Source organism: Paralichthys olivaceus, chromosome 13 (genome assembly GCF_024713975.1).
Source record: "Paralichthys olivaceus isolate ysfri-2021 chromosome 13, ASM2471397v2, whole genome shotgun sequence".
Taxonomy (NCBI): Eukaryota; Metazoa; Chordata; class Actinopteri; order Pleuronectiformes; family Paralichthyidae; genus Paralichthys; species Paralichthys olivaceus.
In genome coordinates, this window is record NC_091105.1 from 23,575,773 (window position 1) to 23,599,038 (window position 23,266).

General features: G+C 40.8%; 3 protein-coding genes across 9 annotated transcripts; 2 read left to right on the forward strand and 1 right to left on the reverse strand.

The window, feature by feature from the left end:
- The first annotated feature begins 712 nt into the window (after nt 1-712).
- On the forward strand, nt 713-11,325 carry LOC109632054 (matrilin-2). Of its 3 annotated transcripts, none has more exons than XM_020091156.2 (13): nt 713-904; nt 2,802-2,946; nt 3,079-3,651; nt 3,747-3,869; nt 5,921-6,043; nt 6,308-6,430; nt 6,685-6,807; nt 7,623-7,745; nt 8,233-8,355; nt 8,462-8,872; nt 8,985-9,137; nt 9,677-9,769; nt 11,071-11,325. In XM_020091156.2, the coding sequence occupies exons 2-13, from the start codon at nt 2,820-2,822 to the stop codon at nt 11,124-11,126; spliced, it is 2,151 nt and encodes a 716-aa protein (XP_019946715.2). In that variant the 5' UTR covers nt 713-904; nt 2,802-2,819; the 3' UTR covers nt 11,127-11,325. The 3 variants fall into 3 exon arrangements, with proteins under 3 accessions (XP_019946715.2, XP_069393246.1, XP_069393247.1); XM_069537145.1 differs by having other exon boundaries at nt 2,819-2,946; XM_069537146.1 differs by lacking the exon at nt 6,308-6,430.
- Nucleotides 11,326-11,537: 212 nt separating this feature from the next.
- LOC109632055 (skin secretory protein xP2-like) lies at nt 11,538-19,700 on the forward strand. 5 transcript variants are annotated; one of them, XM_020091161.2, is made up of 5 exons: nt 11,538-11,958; nt 14,536-15,678; nt 15,769-16,065; nt 17,540-17,587; nt 18,528-19,700. In XM_020091161.2, exons 1-4 carry the CDS (start codon nt 11,871-11,873, stop codon nt 17,581-17,583), a joined length of 1,572 nt encoding a protein of 523 aa, XP_019946720.2. In that variant the 5' UTR covers nt 11,538-11,870; the 3' UTR covers nt 17,584-17,587; nt 18,528-19,700. The 5 variants fall into 5 exon arrangements, with proteins under 5 accessions (XP_019946720.2, XP_069393250.1, XP_069393248.1 ...); XM_069537149.1 differs by having other exon boundaries at nt 14,536-15,642; XM_069537147.1 differs by having other exon boundaries at nt 11,539-11,958; nt 14,536-15,642; nt 15,679-16,065.
- Nucleotides 19,393-23,137, reverse strand: LOC109632062 (2-iminobutanoate/2-iminopropanoate deaminase-like). Its single transcript, XM_020091171.2, has 6 exons — nt 22,974-23,137; nt 22,031-22,136; nt 21,676-21,730; nt 21,486-21,554; nt 20,602-20,657; nt 19,393-20,498 (listed from the first exon to the last, which is right to left on the reverse strand). Exons 1-6 carry the CDS (start codon nt 23,036-23,038, stop codon nt 20,439-20,441), a joined length of 411 nt encoding a protein of 136 aa, XP_019946730.1. The 5' UTR covers nt 23,039-23,137; the 3' UTR covers nt 19,393-20,438.
- Between the last annotated feature and the right edge of the window lie 129 nt (nt 23,138-23,266).

Consider the following 23,266-nt stretch of genomic DNA (forward strand, 5'->3'; position numbering starts at 1 on the left):
AGACTCCACCTTACATACATGTGAAATGTTGAAGACTCCACCTTACATACATGTGAAATGTTGAAGACTCCACCTTACATACATGTGAAATGTTGAAGACTCCACCTTACATACATGTAAAATGTTTCAGACTCCACCTTACATACATGTGATATGTTTCAGACTCCACCTTACATACATGTAAAATGTTTCAGACTCCACCTCACATACATGTAAAATGTTTCAGACTCCACCTTACATACATGTAAAATGTTTCAGACTCCACCTTACATACATGTAAAATGGTTAAGACTCCACCTTACATACATGTGAAATTGTTAAGACTCCACCTTACATACATGTGAAATGGTTAAGACTCCACCTTATATACATGTAAAATGTTTAAGACTCCACCTTACATACATGTAAAATGTTGAAGACTCCACCTTACATACATGTAAAATGTTGAAGACTCCACCTTACATACATGTAAAATGTTGAAGACTCCACCTTACATACATTCGAAATGTTGAAGACTCCACCTTACATACAATGAGATAGACACTTTATAGAAAAAGACTCACATTATCTATACATTTGAAGTAGTAAAACGTTGGGGTTTGGTTCCAGCTATATCTGCTGGTAAAGTATCTGAATGAAATCCACAGAGTTACTGTTTTACCAAATGTGTGAGGCGAACGGGAGGCGTCCCTGTGGTTAAAGTCAGAGGGGGAGTAACAGAGAAGCAGAAAGAGGATGGAGTAAAGAGCAGAGCCTTCACAGATACTAAAAGACAGGTTTTACAGAGCATTTTTTAGTTTGGAGCAACTGGACTGATTTTTTCAGCTCTGACTCGGTGTTGGGATTTCTTGGAAGCCTCTGATTGCAGGAATTTGAGAGATTATTCATTTCCATTGGAAGAAAGGTAAATAGATTTATTTATTTTCCTGATAGTGTGAGTCAGTTTTATTTGTTCGGTATTTACTTAAGATCTAGTTAGGAAACAACTGTGCTTACGTCACGCGCATCATGAGAAGTCATCAAAAGGGAATGTGCAAAACAGAGATCTGGTCCCAGGAAACACAGTGAGGTACATGCTGTTTTTATATTTCATAGTAAACACACTACTTTGGCTTTCATTCATAAGGAAATGTGAGAGTTTACGCATCAACATTTATAATACAGGATTGCAGCTTGTGTGTGGCACTACATGTTGACTGCTCTTAATGAAGAAAACAGTCTTCTGTGGCAGAAAGACATCAGACATATGTGAGGTCATAGGTGAAAGGCTCTGTGTGGGATGCAACATCGATATGTGACCCCTGCAGTTCTCAGGTCAGCAGCTTCCATATATGTATCAGTGAGGGGCTGGTTGTCTACTAGAGCTGCAAACAGGTTGACCCCTTGGTCAGTGTCATCACCCTGGACAGAGCTGACAGAGATGTTCAGAACCTACAGATCTAATCCTCATCTCATTCTAATCGCCCACATGTTGCCTCAGAACTTAGACGGCTCCTGTATGACTAATGCCACAGGTTTTGGAATGTGGTTCTATTTACTATTTGTGCACTGATCACAAACATGTTTCAGACACTGAGCAGTCTGGATATTAACGGCTCACTTGGGGACTGGATAGGGAAACAGTCTGTGGTGCTTTTCAGCCTCTTGCAAATCACTTTACACCACCTGTGCAGCAAAACATCCTGAAACCAGTGGAAAACATGTCCCTCCTGTGTAGCTCACACATTTTAAGAAAGACATTGATAAACAAAAAGGATCTTTTTATTCTAATAATTCTAATATCTGTTCTGAAATGGGCCTTTTTCCTTTGCTTTCCAAGTCTTGTACCAGGCTGTATGTAATACAACTATACACCAAGAGGTGAAATCTGAAGCTGAGCAGGTCAAATATGCACGAGGTGAAAGTTCTTACTATTTATATCCCTCTGGGTCATTAACTTATATGTAGCAATTCACTATTCAACTTACTCACACAGGGAAACTCATTAGGTTTTCAGTCCTGTAGAATAATGTTTGTCTCGATAAGCAGAATATCTCAAGAAAACAACCGATATCAATAAGATTTGGTGGTAAATTGGACAATAAACAAACACTATATAATACAGGACGTGATATACAGTGTAATTTTGTTGTATTAATCAGGTTCCCAAAAATCCTTACTGATTCTGGCTGGCAATGAAATGTATGTACACAGGATATACATTTATATATACATACTGTACCTATGAGGGAGGAACAACTGAGTATTTTAATGGAAAGGAGAAATAAACGATGTCCCTTTTCCTCTAAAATGTTTTTTGTTATTTACTTGTTCATCATTGTCTTTATACCATAGGAAGCATTTTCATACAGCATAACTCTAAGGTTGACCACAGGCTGCTCTAATATGTTTTAAATATTTTTCATCTGCAACTTCACCACTAGACGTCAGTACAGTACACCCCCCCAACCCCCCAACTTGATGACCATTTTAAATTCCCCCAAGATTTCTCACAACATAACTGACTTTAACTGTGCAAATATATTTAGATGAGAGGTGCACACATCTATTCTTAGTAATCACAATATTATAATTTGATAGCTATTTAACAGGATGTCATTAAGTACATTTAAGTGCAAATATGGACATTTGGCATGTAGTTAAAAAAACTAATATATGGTAAAAAAAACAACAGTTTTTGTGTTCATGTTTCCGTCCTGCATCGTTGCTGTTTTTTACTTCTTCATGCAGACCTGCATGGCATGCTGGGTGTTTCTATCACCTCTTGTGTTTGTGCCTTTATCTCTCTATAAATGCTGCAGTTGTCACCTCTGGTCAGAATGAAGATCCTGGCCCTCTGCCTCGTCTGCCTGTTTTGCTGTAACGCAGTTCGGGTTGAAAGGCGCCGTCCAAGACCCATCATGGCCAGAAGGAAAAATGAGACTGCTGTCCAAACCAAAGCAGCACGTGAGTGATTAATAAAATCTGTGTTTGTTTACCATCTCTTTCTGTCACAAAGCCAGATAGGTCTTTAAATCTGGTTTCAATTACGGCTTGAAGTCAATTGATCACAATGTACCTCCATGTCTTTCATCACAGAGAACCCTTGCAAGGCCACCCCACTGGATTTTGTCTTTGTAATCGACAGCTCCAGAAGCATCCGTCCCAGCGACTATGAGAAGGTCAAAACCTTCATCGTCAACGTGATTCAGTTCCTCACGATTGGCCCTGATGCGACACGGGTTGGCCTGCTCCAGTATGGCAGCGTGGTCCAGCCGGAGTTCTCCCTCAAGACTTACACCAATAAGGCCGAAGTGGAGCAGGCGGTGAGGAACATGGAGCACCTTGCCACAGGGACCATGACCGGTCTGGCCATCCAGTACACCATGGAGACTGCCTTCACGGAGGAAGAGGGAGCACGACCGGCAAACCTGCACATCCCACGAATTGCTATGATTGTGACTGATGGGAGGCCACAGGACACAGTGGAGGAAGTTGCAGCTCAGGCGCGGCAGGCTGGCATCCAGATCTTTGCTATAGGAGTGGGCAGGGTGGATATGAACACCCTGAAGGCCATAGGGAGCGAGCCTCACTCTGAGCATGTTCACCTGGTGGCCAACTTCAGCCAGATAGCAACCCTCATCTCCGTGTTCCAGTCCACACTGTGTGGAGGTGACGAATCCCTCTCCTTTCTTTCATTTATGCAAGCATGTGCATAACCATGAGTTTGAGTCTATGTGTCATGTATGTCCCTGCATGCATTATAGTTTCAGAGATGTGTGAGGTTGTGGACCATCAGTGCCAACATATCTGTGTGAGCAGCCCTGCTTCATACCGGTGCCAGTGCAGGGAAGGGTTCATCCTAAACCCTGATGGCAAGACATGTAAAGGTGATGGAACTGTTTTTTAATTTAACAGAGAATCTTCTCTTTTACTCATTCACAATCACAAAGCAGCAATACACAATATACATACACAATATGATGAAGGGATGATCAATCCAATTTCCAATATCACAAACCCTTGAAGAACCCATCAAATGTAGGTGTAGATATGGATCAGAGGGTGAATCAAGGATTTTCTTTTATCACTTTCTTTTACAAATTGGGAGATTTCTAAATCTCAAAATAATTGAAACTGAAGCACACTTAACCAGTATCTATGGGTGTGTATTTTGGTGCAGCTTGATTGAATAAAGGGGATTGTTGGACCTTGGCATGACAAACAAGAAACGATTTTATGGCCTCACCTTTTCTGTTCAGCTTGACTCTCGTCAGGCTTCATTAAGGCAGCAGTACTTAACAGGAAATCATTGCACATGTGCAGCAGCAGATACAGTTCGAACTGGCAAACATGGTGGAGCACAGCCAAAGAGACAAACACTTCTCTCAGCAGATGGTGGAGACCAAAACAGAACTGAAGGTAGCATGAATATTGGACTTCAAGAACAATGCACTTCTTCTGTTTCCAGTGAACTTGTGAAGAATTTGTTTGCTGATAGGTTTGCCACTTAACAGATGAAAAACAATATATCAGTGTCTTGTTTACAGCTCGTTTTGTCTGACAAATCAAGCAGTTGTTGCAAGTTTGATTCCTCTGTAGATAGAGCATTTCTCCCCATGTTGTGGTGGATCAGCCGTGAACACATCTGTATTCTCCTGCCTGACGACTACGAGTGCCACTGTCGGCCGGGTTATCAACAGTAAAAATATATAATATAATATATCATACTAACCACTTAACCAGGAACTTTTTCCATCTTTCTTGCATTTTAATGATTGACTCTAAAGCCCTAATAGCCCTAAATAATGATATCCAGTTGCATACACATGACAATATTTGCAGCTTCATTCAATATTTTAATTCCTTGAACCAGACCGACGGAGAATTTTCTAATTTTGAAAATAGACCAGAGGAAGCTCTAATACAAGTCCATCAAAATGAAACACATTGAATCTTCTCCAGTGCAACACGATCTACTGTGCAGATCCTATTTATATCTGAACCTCTTCAGTGTGGTGTTGTTTCTGGTTTACATATACACAGTGATTTTGATCACCATGAATACTAATGAAACATAAAAATACTAATCCTTTTAGAGCAGTTTTTATATAATATTAGATTTCCTCAGTAGATGATGTGCATCACCTCAATGCAGAAAATATAAGACTTGTTTGATGAATGAACAGAAGTGCGCTACGATAAATATGGGCAACGTGTCATTTTGATGAACTTCCAATTCAAGTCAGCATTCCTCTAACTAGAAATGTACCTCCCCCCATGGCTGGGAAGCGTCTCTGTTGCTCCTCTAGAGGACATTAACAGAGATTAAGTGGGGGAGTTTTCCTGAAGGAAGTGTGCTTTTGCAATCATCAGAGTGGCTGGTGAAACGTGGAGGTGTATCCAGGGTGTCATAGTATCTCCAAATCAAAACACAAATGAAGTTTTGATCTTTCCTGTCTTGGGTTCACAACTCTGCACCTTTAAGTGAATATTGATTGTTAGTGGAAGGATAATTTGTATGAGTCTTTTGTCCGTTTTGTTATTGTATAGTTGGTAGACTATGCACAGTATGTGTTTATGTCCAAGTCCTCGATTTTGCAAAAGCTGTTACAAAAGAAATTCTCATAAATGCAGCAGCAGTCACTTCTACAGCTACACAGATAAGAGGGTCTGTGTCTTCAATGAGGATGGCAGGAGCTGCAGCAATAAATGACTTTGTCTTGCAGCATCAGGTAAAAGTGACTGAAAACAGTCACCTACTGCGTCAGCAGTCCAGCGAGGAGCAGGTTGACGCAAGGCAATTCACATTTGCATGCATTCAATGAAGAACTTCTGAGAACAGAGGGATTTCAAAAACATCAAATTAAGTCTGGCTTCATTGAGCCGCACAGAAACTAACAATCTCTCTGCTCTTCTGTTTATATCTAACGGCATCCAGAAATTGATCACTGTGCTGATGGCACGCATGGGTGTGAGCAGGAGTTTATGAACACCAAAGACTCCTGTGTGTGTAAATGCAGGAAAGGCTTCACACTCAACCCTGACGGAAAAACTTGCAAGAGTAAGTGTCAGATACTCTTTTCCCCAACTAACGCTATATTTGAAAAGCTCCATAAAGTCTTTATACTTTTAGAGCAAGACAGCACTTTGAACAATGATGTGTCATTCATTTACATAATTAACATGTGTGACGCTGTCCAGATTTGTATCAGTCCTGTTATCCTACTTTGGTATAGCATTTCTACAATTTGTCTGTGAGGAAGGGAAATAAAGCAACAATCTCTCTGCTCATCTCTGTTTTTGTTTTTTGTCCATTGTCACCCAGAGATTGATCACTGTGCTGATGGTTCTCATGGCTGTGAACAGGAGTTTGAAAATACAGACGACTCATGTGTGTGCAAATGCAGAAAAGGCTTCACCCTCAACCCTGACGGAAAAACTTGCAAGAGTAAGTGTCAGGTTTTTTTCCCCCCAACTTACGCTTTATTTTAAAAGTTCTATTATTTCTTTATACTTTTAGAGCAAGACAGAACTTTAAACAATGATGTGTTATTAATTTACATAATTAACATGTGTAACGCTGTCCAGATTTGTATCTATCCTGTTATCCTACTTTGGTGTAGCATTTCTACAATTTGCCTGTGAAGAATGGAAATAAAGCAACAATCTCTCTGTTTTTGGTTTTTGTCCATTGTCACCCAGAGATTAATCACTGCGCTGATGGTTCTCATGGCTGTGAACAGGAGTTTGAAAATACAGACGACTCATGTGTGTGCAAATGCAGAAAAAGCTACACCCTCAGGCCTGATGGGAAAACATGCAAGAGTAAGAATCCAAATGCTTCTCTCCTTTTGTTGTTGTAATGGAAAAAATATATATTTTTGCATAAGAATCTCAGAGTTAGTTCTACCACAATGATATCTTGATTTATCTGTGCACAGAATGAATATCTAATGCAGATTTCCTTGATCAAATGTTGCATTATTAAAAACCATTTGCCTTTGTGGTTGAATCTAAAAGTCCGACATGACAACAAGCATTTTAAACTAATAATTGCAAAATGCAAAAATGTGATAATTAGCTAGTCACTGATTTGGCTTCAATGTGAAAAGTTGGTCATGATCAGATTCAAGCCTCAACATTATTTATTTGTCTGGGGTTAAATCTTTCTTTTATGGTAAACGGGCTGTATTTGTATGGTGCTTCAGTCTTATTGACCACTCAAAATACTTTGCAGCACAAGCCACATTCACCCATTCACACGAACACTCGCTATTATAATGAAACTTACAAAGACCCGGCTTTACAGTGCAGTTCATTCCCACACACATTCATACAGTGCATCTATGGGCAGCGCTTTTTCAATGAGGGGAAATTCGGGGTTCAGTTTCTTGCCCACACTTTGGCATGCAGCTGGGGAAGACAGGGATCGGATTACTTACTTTCTGGTTATAGGACCACGCTACACATACTACCCCCTCAGCCACAGTCACCTAATAATGTGTTTTTGACTGATGCTGTTCAGATGACATGATACATTCAATCACCACTGCTGATAAATCATTTGTGTGGGTCACACTGGGAAGCAGTGCAGAGATTTTCTCACTAATTACTCCTTAATCTGATTATAATCCCTGCAGAGACTGATCACTGTGCTGATGGGAAACACGGCTGTGAACACGACTTTATGAACACAGAAGATTCATGTGTGTGTAAATGCAGAGAAGGATACACACTGCGACCTGATGGCAAAACATGTCAGAGTGAGTCCAAGTAAACTGCACATCACAGATATTTCATGTCAGCATATTCATTTGCAAAATTAAAATTTGATTCTACTAAATCATATACATAGATACATGTAATCCTACACGTCTATGTATACATATACACATGCAGCATATACAAAAAGACTGACTGGCTGGATTATACAACTGTGTCAAAATAACAGAAACATTTTAAAAGATCAACTTTCATCTGCATGTTTTCAAATGTTGCTCTGAATGTTTCTTCACCCTTCGGCTCTTTTTGCATGTTACATCATTTTCAATTCATTTATAATCTGTTAGAGAGGTCAGTGTAAATCCCAGCACTCACTAAAAAGACAAACTTTGCCTTTCCCAAGATGAATGGAATATAGCAAACGGCAAACTGCAAAAACAAAAAACTTTTAGAAGTTTTTATTCATTTGAATGATTGCAACATCTTATCTTTTTTTAAATGTCCGTCTCTGTACAATTAAACTCACAGGTCTGGATCTATGTCAGACTGTTGACCATGGCTGTGAACATCAGTGTGTCAGCACCATTGACTCTTATGTGTGCAGATGTTTTGAAGGATTTATCTTGGCTGAGGATGGGAAGAGCTGCAAAAGTATGATCTTTAATTCCTGAAATACAGACCATCACGTTCAAATGTTCACTTATGTAATAATAAATGAAACATGCTTTTTTTTAAATTTTAAACGTGTGTCTGACAGAGCCAGAGTGTGGCGATGGAGTCATGGATCTGGTTTTTGTGATCGACGGCTCCAAGAGTCTGGGCCCTGCCAACTTTGAGCTGGTCAAACAGTTTGTAAACGGCATTGTCGACTCGCTGGACATTTCCAAGATGGGCACACACGTCGGCCTTCTTCAGTATTCCACCAAGGTCCACACCGAGTTCACCCTGGGCCAGTACACCACAGCGCGGGATGTCAAACAAGCTGTGGCCCAGATGCAGTACATGGGGAGAGGTTCTATGACCGGCTCAGCCCTGCGTCACATGTTTGAGTTCAGCTTTTCAGTCAAAGAGGGCGCCAGGCCAAACACCCCACGTGTCACCGTTGTGTTCACTGATGGGAGATCACAGGATGATGTTTCTGAATGGGCGACTAAAGCAAAGAACTCTGGTTAGCTATACATTGGAAATTTGACAATTTGTAGTGTTATACATTTTAATCAAAAAATCGAATTTAAATCCAACTGCCATATGCTGCTCATCGTGTTGTCTTTTACTTCCAGGAATCACCATGTATGCCTTGGGTGTTGGAAAAGCCATTGAGCAGGAGCTGAGAGAAATAGCCTCAGAGCCTAATGAAAAGCATCTTTACTATGCAGAGGATTTTGAAAAGATGGGAGAAATTACAAAGAAGCTCAAATCCAGGATATGTAAAGGTAGTCACACACAGCTGAAGTACTGAACTACTCTGTCAAACCATCAGTCAATCACAATTCTATTTGTATAGCACATATTGACAAATAGTTGTCATAATAATCCACGATTTAGCTGCCACCACGATCCATGATGGGGTTGCATCCTGGATCTATGTGATCCAAGACAGACCTGAACCAGACACAAGCCTACTCTTAAACTGAGAGGGTGTCTGCCTCCCGAACTGAAACTTGGAGATGAGTCCACAGAAGGGGCTCGACAGCTGAAGGCTGTAGCTCCTGCTCTACTCTAGCAGACTTTAGGGAAGAAGTCAGCCTGAATTTTAAAAGCGCAGTGCTCTACCAACCAGAAACCAGATCTAACATCACTGCTCAGTATTCTTGAGCTTAATGCCGAGTAAAAAATGGCACATCACTGCCACCTGTTGTGTTCATAGCATAATACACTTTGAATTGTATAGGGTGAGGGAAAGGGTGAGAGTGAAGGTGAGACAGGACAAACCGATCCAAGGTTTCTCATCTTATTTCTTTTTCTCCCACAGACAAACCAACAGAAGAAAACATGTGCCAGTGTGAGAGCGTGATCATGTTTCAAAACCAGGTCACTGAGAAGCTGAAGAACCTGGTGCAGAATAATATCCTTTACTCCATTATTATACAAACGCACACATTCAGTTTTATGGTAAGCTTCTCAGGTATTTTCCAAATAGAAGAGCATTCTAAATAAAGTTTTGGTATTTGCCTTTAATAAGAGACACAGGAAACACATCAGCACCGCTGGTTGTTTCACAAACACCGCACATCCAGTAGTGCTAAAAAGATTCATGCGTCATTTGTAATACAGAATGGAATCATGTTGTATACTATTAACAGACACACTGTACAATGATGTCTTTTTGTATGCATTTAGAAGCAAACAGGACAAAGCTTTAACTCTGACACGTGTGATGGACCAGGAAAAAAGAATAGCACTTTATGGGTTTTATCCACAGTGTTTTATCCAAATCTTAATTTGTATGTCAAACAAATCAGTCTTAATCTGAACATATTTAACAGGGTCAAACATAATGAAGTGTTTTCTCCTCTAGGAGGTCCAAATCATAAACTACTTGTATTACAATTAAAACCTGTACAATTAATACAATATTAATTAACAGAATATTTCTACATGGTCTGGTCAGACAGTGAATGTCAACACTAATTATACACTATCAAAGTGAAGGGATAATAATTGAACATATAAGTTATTGTGAAGGTGGCTCAGTGAGCACATCCATGTGAACCAGGGAGAGTTGAATGGCCAACCAGTCTCAGCTGTGCCCATCCCCCTCTCCCTGGTTCACCTTCACAGTTATATACTGAGCTCCCTCATGAATGCTCATAAATTGGTTCTGGCTAATCACTGCATGTACAGTGTAGTAACAACAGCCAATGGGCTCCACTGCAAATAAAATGGTGCATTTGTGATTACAGCAGTTGACCAAACACAGCCAGAGAAGAAAGTGTGGCTTTTCAAAGACTCAAACTCAAACTAAACTCAAAACATACAACTTAACTTTGCCAGCAGTTTCTGTTAACTACAATTTTGTTGATAGCTTTATATGGATTTAATTATTTGAGAAATTTAAATACACTGAAATTGTATTCAATTAAACAAATCAAAATGTATGTTTGGAATGACTATTATAACATAACAAAATAGATTGTCCATACAATTGTAATGTGAGACAAATGTATAGGAGTAAAAAGTACATTATTTGTTATCTAATATAAAGGAAGTCATAGAAGATTTGAAGTTATAATACTCCAGCACTTGAGTAAATGTATTGAGTTACATGCAACCACTAGATGAGACACTATACACTCCTTTTTTCTTTTGTGATGATTTGAATATAAATTCTCTATATGTATCCGTGTCTTTCCTTAACCTTCCTACTTGAGACTATGTCCAAGAAGCTGGAGAAACTCGAGAATCAAGTTGTGCACAAATAAACAGGCTGAGACTCGTCCATCCGGCGCAGCATCCCCAGGATCCTTTGACTCCTGCTCAGCAAGTTACACAAATGCAATGCTTTCTGCGGAAGCTATTTGTACACTTTTGTATACAACACAATGTATTCAATGTATTTTTTCCTGTAATGGTCTTTGTTATATTATGCCAAGTCAATTATTAACTCTCTGAAACAGAAAACCGACTCATCTTGTTTTTATTAGCTTTTGTGATGATGTCCATTGGGGACTTATTGTCACAGCAAGCACAGAATGTACTCAAAGCTGCTCAGTCAATATTTAAACAGCATACCTTCAGTGACTCCAAAAATAGAGCCAGTAGAGAGAGAAATGCCTTGTTAAAGTGCTTTTCTAAAACCAGAGGGGACACTCCTATAAAGGGGAGGACACACACTTCATGCACGTGTTTGTCTCCTCCTCCTCCTCCTGTATGAATAGAGTGAGCAGGAAGCAGTCTAGGAACATTCAGCTGGAGTTGCCTGTGCTGCTTTGCTCTAAATGCTCACAACAGATCCTTGTCTGGGGCCAGAGGGCAGCAGGCCATGTGCAAACACACAGACAGAGAGATAATGGTGCCCAGCTACTCTTAGAAATCAAGGAGAGATTTGCTGTCTATGTTTTTATTGCTTGGCATTCTCTGTCTTTGCTGAAATAGAGCACTAGGACTTGTGTTGGCTCCTCAATAGCTTCCAGGTTTTTGGATCACCTCATCCCTTTTCATCAAAAATGGGGTGCTCCTCATCCAGTGCACAGACTGTGGATCAAGAGAAAAGGCCAGGTACAAAGCCAGAGGAGAGCAATGGAGACACAGCAGGTAAGTAGAGATCACATTTGTAAAGAGTGAATGTATCTGTGAGTTGGTTTTGAAATATGATATACACCAGCATATGTGTTTTTTTACTCTCTATATATTCATGCTGAGGTTGATCATACATGTTCTCAGATATGTGCAGTAGTTGCTCTTCACTTTCTGAGTCTGATCTCACTGAGGGGTGCATGGCTGCTGCCGGTACGTCTGGTACACCGTGTGCTTTTTCCTTTATTCTGCTGCACAGCACTCTGCAGTGGCCAGAGAACTACTGACATGTTGAGACCTTTTCTAACCACTTTCATGGTGGTTGTCTTTTAGTCTGCCATTGTTTTGCATGACATCCTCTGATTAAAAACTGTAAAAGTGCAGTGAAAGAAGGATTTAGATTTATATACATTGCTTTAGCTGGGGCTGCATGCAGCTCCTCCAAAAGCCCTGATTGAATCCACCTGGGAACTCTTAACAGAGTATTTGCAGCCTGAGGCCGGATGTGTGGCCCAAGCTGTTTGCTGCCACACTCAGTGGTGTGATTTGTGACTACAGATATGTTTAAAGCTTTGCACATGGAATCTATGTTCAAGCCTATGCAGACGCCCACCAAGAAGCCTGACACAGTCCAGGATTGTCCATTCATAGGTTCGACAGCCCACTGGCATGTGGCAATGTCATGTCAGGCACAGCTGCATGTACAGTATGTTCTCATTGCATCCCACCCACCCCCTCCCTATACATACAACATGACAGTTACTCCCCTTGTCTTTTGTTATTGCCTTTGTTCCAGTCAAATAAATGATTTGATTTACATAAGGAAAAGATGATGATTGTTGTTTTTAAGAATGTTTTTCCTAAAGTGTTCCATATACTTATTAGGAGGTGGCATAGTTCCTCTGTGTCAAAGTAGAGCATGTCCATGTTCCACTATGTCACTGTGTGATGTTTGTGTCAGGGCATTGTCTCTCCAGCTGCCCAGCCAGGGTCACCTGGAGGAGCTTGGATCACTTTCCAGGCTCTGACATCAGCCCAACAAGAAAACCACTTATTGTCCAGGCAGTCGTCTGTAAAAAGTGGCTTTAAATCACACAGTATACAGTCTGTTTAACAAATCAACTGTATTCCGTCCAAGTAACCACTGGTCCCATCCCCTGTCAGACCCCTCTCACCCCCGCCCTCTTGTGCCTCTGGCGAGCCATGCCACTGTTTTGACTGGGATCTCTGTCATCTTTGGCTGCTAAATCATGTTGACACGCAAGCCATCCATGTCTGGAGAGGCTGTCTCCGTCTCGACCCAAACATACAATTTGACTTTCCAGCACCAGTTCTGGCCCAGTGGTTAGACAATAGCTTTCTATTATTCTGTGTCATATTTGGTCTGTGAGGTGGATTTATGGGTAACAGTAGGAGGTTGATTCAGAAAAATCTTTTAAGGACAGTCAAATCACTTTACTAGCCTTTAAAAAGTTGTAGAAGAAACACTACTCTCAGCTCAAATGCTTGGTGAGTATAAAACAGGTTTCAACCTAGACATTCAAGTTGCGTGTTCTTCCACTGGCTCATTGTCATTCGAGTTGCCAGGCCGCCACATTCCCTTCCACCCATCACTCTCAGCTCTTTTCATCCCTTCTGACAGACGAATAAAATCAGGAAGCTGCAGCGTCCAAACCATCTGCTCATTCAGCCGACTGCACCCTTCTCGGTCATCTCATTTGTGTCCACCCAGTTATCCGTAAAATAATAATATACGTCAAAAGCTTCTGTTGTAACTGAGATGTGCATTGATGTTCCTGACATTTGGGTGAAACTACCCAAGCTCACTATTGTTCCTTCTCTGCTTTAGTTTTTCCCAAAGCTTGTTCACAAGCACAGCTATAAGAACAAGGTTTAGTAGATAAAAATTAAAACATAGTTATTTCTCTGAAGGCTACAAAGCCATTGTCACATGTGTCTTATTTCCTTTGAGAAAGACTTGTCCTCAGGCCTTTTGACAAACACCGGCTTCAATAAATCACTCTTTCAGCCACGGAAATGAAAGGATGCTTTTCTCAGCACGCATACTGTGTGCCCCTTATTTCTTATTTCCTGCTTTCCATGTTGAGTAATATGCTGCATCTCCTTCATTCATGTATTGAGGTTTTACGTGTTTAGTGAGCTAAAGTAATCCACAATGATAAATCTCATGTGCACTTCAAATGAAATCTGAAATTACCAAACTGAAATCAGTTCAAAAATAAGTATAATGTATTAATTAAACAAAGGACCATACAGGAACATATTGCACCTAACACCTTGCAATTTGCACAGATAATTCAATGTCTTACTCTGGTACATGGTATGAAAATAGATCAGTGACTGATGTGGTAATTTATTAACAAAACCATACAGACTGGTAGAGAGATTAAGACCCCCTATCAAGTTTACAAATAATTTAGGTAAGCAACATTCCTGAAGACTTGCTTTGTTGGTCACTGTTATCATGTAGTTAGTGTTACATATTAACAAGACCTCACCACTTGGGCTGATGAGGATTGATCAGGGTCACAAGGTTAAATCCTAATCAAGGTTTTGTTGTCCGTCTCTTGACAGGGGTCAGAAATGGTATCATCGCAGAAGATGCACAAACCATCGAGGACCAGATGCAGCTGCCTGTGCAGACTGCCTTACCAGATGATCTCCAGCCAGGAACTGATGATGAGGCAGAGGCCGTGTTAGTAGCCCTTGAGGCCCAGGAGGATCTTGGCTCTGGAGAGGACCTTCTGGCTGCTGCACCACAGCCAGAACCTGCTCCTGAAGAGCCAGCTCCAGAGGCTCCAACTGCTGCTCCAGCAGAAGTCTCTACTGAAGCCGAGGCTGCTGTTGTGGCAGCGGAGGCAATATCCCCAGGGGAGGAAGCTGTACCTGCAGTGGCTGAGGTCAATGAGGAGACCCCCACTGTTGGTTCTGTTGTATTGGTGCAGACAGTGGCCCCTTTTGTTGAGGGGGTTGCTGTTGTACTCTCTGAGGCCTCCCCTGAACCCTTTACCCCTGATGTTCAACCTGTTGTATCTGAGCCAGCAGAGGCCCTAGTGGTGGTGGAAGAGGCAGCAACTGAGGTCGCTGAGGCCCCTGCAGAAGTGTCTGCTCCTGTGGAGGCCTCTGCCTCCACAGGAGACTCTGCTCCACCTGACAATGCAGCAGCAGAAACTGCTTTAACAACACCAGCTAAATCCTTAGAACCAGCACCAACTGAGGCTGCAGCACCAGGTGAAACTGTAGAACCAGCTGAGGCTTCAGTACCTACTGAAGCTGCAGCACCAGGTGAAGCTGTAGAACCAACTGAGGCTGCAGCACCAGCACCAACTGAGGCTGTGGCACCAGGTGAAGCTGTCGAACCAACTGAGGATGCAGCACCAGCACCAACTGAGGTTGTAGCACCAGGTGAAGCTGTCCAACCAGCTGAGGCTGCAGCACCAGCACAAACTGAGGCTGCAGCACCAGCACCAACTGAGGATGCAGCACCAGGTTCAGCTGTCGAACCAACTGAGGTTGCAGCACCAGCACCAACTGAGGCTTCAGCACCAGCACCCACTGAGGCTGCAGCACCAGCAGAAGTGTTAGAACCAGCTGAGGCTGCATCACCAGCACCAACTGAGGCTTCAGCACCAGCACCAGCTGAGGCTGCATCACCAGCACCAACTGAGGCTGCAGCACCAGGTGAAGCTTTAGAAGCAACTGAGGCTGCAGCACCAGGTGAATCCTCAGCTCCTGTAGAGCCTGTAATAGATACTGAGATTGCTGTGGCCACTATTCCAGAGATGCCTCCATTATCCCCTGTCACAGATGTAGCAAACACTGAGACTGCTGCTGAAGAAGCCACAGACCCTCCTGCAGCCCTGGCTGAGGCCCCTGCTTTGGCTCCACAAGCTGAATCTTCTACTGCTGAACCTGTCCACACAGCAGAGGCAGCAGTGCCCCCACCAGCCGTTTCAAAGCTGCCCACAGAAGTAGCGCCTGAAGCTTTACCAGCGACTGTAACCTCTGAGTCCAAGGTGGACAACGCGGCACAGGATCCTGTGATTGAAGCCCCCTCAGCACCAGCCCCTGTTGCTGACCCAGCACCAGAATCTTCATCCTCAAGTATGTCTCACGATTTCTCTCTTTCCTATCAAGGCATACATTCAATTGTGTGCTTGGCATATTCAAATTAAGAAACTCCCACTACAGCATATTTTAGAACTGTATTTAAAGCAGACTTGTATTCATTATGTAAACGTTTTAGTGACTGAAGGGTAATAAGATTCCAGTGGACAATGGCTTCCATAAATAATGTCCTTAGGGAGTTTGTGGCAGGTTTCTGGTGATCAGTGATTGTCTTGCTAAGACAGAACTGTTTCCCACGACAAACCTGTCTCACTACCTCTGGCTTTAAGAAGTCATAGCTTCTTTTAACCAGCCATTCCTTCTTCTTGTGTGGCCAAAGATAGGGTTGTATAACATCACCCCCTCATAGGTGCTGCAATTGGTAACCAAGCAAGTATCCAATACATACATGATAAGCAACACACTCTCACTGAACCATTCAGTTGTTGTGCTAAAAAGCCCCTTACATAGGGTCCTGTTTGAGCCCCTGTGATTGGTTGGCACGGACGGGATGAATCAGATATTGTTGGGCCCATGAGGCTGAACCGATAACGTAGTGTGAGACACAGAAAGCAGCCATACACACTCGTCTTGAGTTTGTCGATTATAGCAGAAACATATTGTCAGCACAACAGCTCCAGTCACAAAACACTCACTCATTGTGCTCATTGTTAGCTGCCAACACAATGAGCATGCCCTGCAGCTTCTAATTACGTAAAACAATATAAACACCATACAGGCCTGACAGCATTTCAGTCACCATGAAAAGAAAGCCTGAGAGAAATTGAAGTGATTGCTGTATGATGATGCAAAATTGTGCCATTTATTTTATTTCAGTTATGGCCTATATGTAAACAGTATTTTCTCAGAAATTGAGCCAATGTATTTCATTGCATAAACAGACTATAGAAGCAACAACATAGAAACAATATAGGTCAAACCAAAAGGATACACTTCACATAATTATTGACTTTATTGAATTATTGTTCGGTTAGTAGGAAGAAAGGTTAGGTTAAAGAAATTTGCCACTGTCCTATGTATAGATTTTCACAGTACATCAGGCACATGTATAAGGAGAAGTACGCACCCCATTCTTGACTGTCAGAGAACATGCTGTACTTTTTAGGGCAGAGACGCCCCTTTCAGGCAGCACGTGTGGAATATGGGTCTGGTGTGGATGAGCTTGCATAACTCCGGCAAGTCTTTTTCTCTGGAGGCTATGCTCTGCGCATGCCAGAGCAATTACCATATAGCACAATGCGTGTGTGTGCGTGCATGCTCGACACTTGTAAACCAGTTTGACAGAAGCAGATGTGGTTAAGGAGGAATGTATGCTTTTCTCTTCACCTCTGTGGGCTGTTGTGATACCAGCTACAACCAGTTTGAGTTCACAGAAGCTCAAAGTGGCCTCAGGCTGAAAGGCAAGAATGTGGCTTGTATTAAATGATCATGTCATATATTGATTTTTCAGGAGCCACTCAAGATACAGAGAGCAAGAAAACCAAAGAAGGTTGAGTTGGTAAGTGCACAACACAAACCACACTAACTCCAGTACTAACACTGAGGATCAGAAACATGCACTCACTCACTGACAGTGTGAATGGAGCATCACATCCTTTGGAACCCAATAGAACTGCAAATCAGTGGTGGGATCGGATGTAACATTTATGTGCATTTATTTCGATACTGTACTTAATTAAAAAAAAAAAATGTAAATGTACTTTACTTAAGTAGATTTATTTCCAGCTACATTTTGCTTTTACTTCACTACATATATCAGCAAATATCTGTACTTTCAACTCCACTACATTTTCACAATACATTCTGTTACACATTTACATATGGAATCGGATTCTGATCCACTCAGAGGGGGAAGGTAACTTTAAACCCCGCCTCCTGCAGCAGCAGGGCCCACTGGTGACGTAACACCTGAAATGGATTTGGAAGAGGCCACCACCGAGACTCAGCCATGAAAGATCATGACAATGAAATGTTTTCACGAGCATCATCTGCAGCAGCCTTTATTAATATGATGAGTCTGTGCTTGTATTCATCAAAATATGAAGTAGACACAGTTAATGATTTTGTAGACTGTTGCATTAGAGAATAAGCTGCAATTACATTTAATTGTAATATTTAAGTGCATTTAAAAGCAAGCACTTCCTTACTTATACTAAAGTAGACAAGTTAAAGTGGAATTTTAATTTTAATTTAACTTGATTACATTATTGCCTTTTTATTTATGCTTTTACTACTTTAAATATTTTGGTACTTCCTCCATCACTGAGTATACTGTATAATGCACAGCAGCATGAACAGAACATGTATTGTTAATTTTATTATGTGACAGTAAAGTGACTTATTTGATATTAGCCACAGAAATTCAGAGAAATATTTGAACATAGTTAATAGACCTGGATGTCAGATGTTTCATTCTTCTTCTTTTCTTATCCTTTCAGGTGGAAGAAATCAACCAAATAATGAAAACTCCCAAAAACCTACATATTCAATGTGAACTGGAAGGAACAAAAGACAAAGCGACCAAACAAACACTACATTTACAGGATTGTCTCATCAGCTCTCACCAAACCAAATGACACCAGATAAATTAATATGGAATGTGCCTCAACAACTCCTTTTTCCTGCTTTTGTAAATATGAAACCTTCATGATGAGTTTTCCTAGTGAAACCTGAAGTGCCTGGAGCCAAGTGTGGGCTTATGTTTGCAAATAATCACAGATTGACATTATGGTGCAATACAGTGTGAAGTCTGCGAACTCTGCTTTAGCTACAGTGGCTGTAGAGAATGATGCTTACATTATTTAAAGTAACTGTTTCTGAGGAATACAAGCCAAACATCACTGTGAATGAAAATATGCAAAGAGATTGACGTAACACCAAAGTGTAATGATTTTAAAATACCACATTTTCAGATTTTAACTTTTTCTGAAATGTAAGTTTTCCTTTTGTTTTAATTTCTGCCTTTCTAATGATGATAATTTCCTTAATGCAATGTCAGTACTAAATGTTGAGTTGCAGAGTGTACAGAGTAATAAAACTAAGCACTGGAGTCTAATCCATGCATTCTTAAAAAATCTTCTTTGATATCACTTTTTAGTTTACATTGAGAAAGCTTGAATAAAAGTGTCGTATAAGGAAATAAAAATACAAGCGTGCATGTACAAAATGCTGAATATGTAAATGATCCAGGTATTGATATGTCATCTTGCCTTTTGTGCAGCTGCACTATACCTGGCAGATGTTCATACAATTCTCTCAGTGTTTTGAGACCTGGCAACTCTGGTGTACTGTTTTTTAAAAAAATTTTTTTTTTTTTACTATTTTTGCTCTTTATTCATTTTTGCTCATAGTGAATTAAATGTCTCCCACAGTAAGAGATCACTTAGTGGACATTGTATTCAAGTCCTGCACACTGTGGAGAAGAGTCAAGGTTTTTGTGTTTTTGAGTATTTGAGTTGCATAAGATGTGAAGAACTCTTATTGGAACAAAAAAGTCTGTTTAGATATTGGCTCTCTTCATCTGTGTCTTCCTCTGTAATGTATTCCCTCTCTGAACTGTCTGTGATTCTGCTAACCTCTTAGTGTACAGAATAAAGTTTTACTTACTAATACATGTGGGTTTTCTTTAACTGAAATTGGACTGTATGTTATTTACTTTACATACACACTGCCTCACCCTCTCGTTTTCATTTTGTTTGACATGATGCAACACACCCATTAACACATTGTACCACATATGGACATTATGTTGGTCTTTACATTTATTTACAATATATTTGTGTAATTTTAACCCAAATTACTGAATAGTATCTATGATCAACTCCCTATAAACTGAGGATATGAAATAGTATTAGAAACAAAGGTTTGAGATGACTATATTATATATCTATAGTCTATTTTAAACCATGCTTTGGAACATACCAAATCCTGTTCTCATGTATAAATTATTTTTCATCCTGTACAACCATGAGGGCATCAACACACACACGTACAGCAATCCCCTACTGACGAAAATAATTCATGATGTGTAAAAACATGTATTATTGAGTTACATTTGAACCTCCATCATTTGGCATTAGGATAAACTGATGGCTTGTGACAACAAAGGCTGCTGGAGAAATTCAATACAGCAATCAGCCTGACTACTAATAGTCTGCAAAGTGACCCACGACGTACTACAGAACGTAATACAGGAGGATGATTGATCTATAATAAAAAATGATGTGCTATGCACATGCTATACAGGATTGATGTATCAATTCTTCTACAGTCTACAGAACAAGGCACATATATTTTTATCATTATAGGATTTCCTGATTTTTCTTTCAATTTTTCGACAGATACTCTCGTTAGGAAACATTGGTGAGAGGGCCCAAAACAGCAATTGCTTCAATCTCAACCAGTCCACCCTACAAAGAGAGAAAGAGAGAAAACACAGCTGTGGGTTTGGTTCAATTCACAAGAAGGGAAACCAAATGAAAAGAACTATAAATCTTTAAAAACATAACATACTCTCGGAAGTGCAGCAACCTGGTAGGCAGCTCTGGCTGGGTAGTTACTGCTGAAGACTAGAGAAAGCAGCACAGAAAATGTCAGGAGGTTAAGGGACACATGATTCTTTCATGAACTACAACATCAGTGTTGTCCACCTCCGATGCAAATGTATAATCATCAGTATAAAATGTTTATTTTTAGCTCTTTCTCTTTCCAACTGATATAAAACAAACCTTTTTGTCAAAGCAGAATGTTTGATTGCCACAGGAGAAAAACTACATTTACTGTGTCAGGTGGGTCTTTATGAGGAAATATCCTGAAAAGTTAATTTGCTCTTGGTCCATACCCAACCCTACCACCAAATTTCAATGAAATCAGTTCAGTAGCTTGTGTGTAATCCTGCTAACAGACAGACAAACAGCACTAAAAACATAATCTCCTTGGTCGAGGTAATTATTCTCGGAAATGTGTGTGGAATCAAATCATAACTAAAACTACACAAGAGTCCAGCACACAGTTTGAATGTGTTGTCACTGCATTTGTTTGAGTGCATCTATTCACAGGGCGTGTACAGTCAACGCATAATGAGAATGTCTCTTCAAGTATTCAGTGAACAGGTGATCAGGGTGTGTGTTCATGAAAGCCAAACAAGATAAATGTCACCTACTCAGGGACAGTAAGGTACACCCACATCTAGTTTATGCAGGTTATCTGGATTAGCCTGACACCCAGTGGCAAAGTCTAGACAGTACAATTTAAGTGATGAAGCGTTACTTGTGGTGGCAGTCATGATCATGGCGAGTTTAAGATGAGGAATAATTATCAAAGTCAAAATGACACGAAAGCAGTGAAAAACTAGCAAAGATAATATGCATGATATGAAATGATTTAACAACACTTACACTGCTTGTAAACATTGTTGACATTAGTGAAGTCGTTCATGTCAGCGAGGAGCACTGTGGTTTTGACAACTGCAGGAAGCAATGACAAGAAGATTTGATGTTCAGTAGGAGGTGAAAGACTTTTCCTATGAAAGCGATTTTTCACTTGTTTAAAATATAAAACTTGTAAGATGATTAAATTTTTTCTCACCATTTTCATAACCGCAGCCTGCAGCTTTAAGGATTTCACCCATATTTTCAAGAGCCTGGGAGAAAAGTTGTTTTAGTATAGGTGCTTTGTTCTTCAGGCTTTTATTTTGTTGTCCTAATTTATGAAAGAAGTTATATGTTCTGTAAAACAAGGTCTAAATCATTTAACTTTTAATAATAAGTTACATACTAATCAAATTACATACTGTGTGTATTCATATTTTCGCACCATTTTAATGGATGGAGAGAATCATTTGACATACTTGAAGTGACTAAGCAACCCCATTATGATCATCTTTACAGTGGTGAACAACTAAAGTTGAAACATTTTCCTGGCTGGTTTTGTGAAGAGTCACCTGTCTGGTCTGAGCCTGAACACAACCTTCCACCAACTGACAACTGGCAGGATCCATCCCCAGCTGTCCCGAGATGTACACTGTCCGATCTACCACCACTGCTTGGCTGGGACACACACACACACACACACACACACACACACACACACACTGATTATTATCCCCATTAGACTAAAATGCTGCTTTTAAACAGGTGTCACCTCCTCTCGACCTTACAATGATGCCATTGGTAGTGAGCAGACAGTAAATCCAGGAATTTACAAAAGTTGAGGAACTGAATTTGGGTGAGAGAAAACTAATATAAAGTTTAACTTTATTTAATAATTATCTTAATTAAACACATATTGCTGACCAGAAGCTGGCTACATGGTCAAGTTTGAAAAAAGGAGAAAACTGATGGTTATAGTCTGCAGTGAATCTTAAAGGCTGAGTGTGTATAATACCTCACCCTTCCCTTCCCAATACCTTCAGTTATCATCGAAACTCAAGGTGTTTAGTTTGTCCATTCTGGGCTACTGTAAAAAACATGGTGGCCTCTGTAGAGAGGTCCTGCTCCTGGTGTAAATATAAAGTATTTCAATATAATTTAAAGCCATGCTACAGTGAAGGAAACATCAATTTGTACAATTTAGATAAAACACACTATTGAAAACATCACTAGGATTATTATTATATTCAATTCCTGCCATTGGATCCCTTTCACCTAAATCTTTCACACTGGACCTCTGACAGTTAAATATTTCAACAGTTACAATCCAGGCTGCACCCTGATCCCGCAGGCTCGTGTCACTGGGTGACCACTGCTCCACCTCCAGCCACATGTCAGCTTCTGAACACTGAATTAAACAATGTAACACAACTGTGTGATCACACAGAGCAACATGGTTCACCGCTGCCTTTAACGTGCTGCGTTGACTCGGCTGGGTCACACGGCTCCTCTCACCTGTACGGGCCGATAGCAGCCGGAGCCCTGGATGTGCTGATAATCCTCCGGATCAACGCAGCCATGTCTCAGAGGATTGTATCGATCAGACCTGGGGCAGCTGCCGCACCACGGAGCGTGTGACACAGACTGCACAGCTGGGTGAAGGTCTGAGGAGAGGAGGAGCGGAGAGCAGCACTGGAGGACGTCAGGGCGGAAATCACCGTAAGCAAGGTTGTAGACTCGCAAATTGCTTCTTCGTTCTCTTCATCTTAGCACCAGTACAGGTACACAGAACTGTTTCATACTCAGAT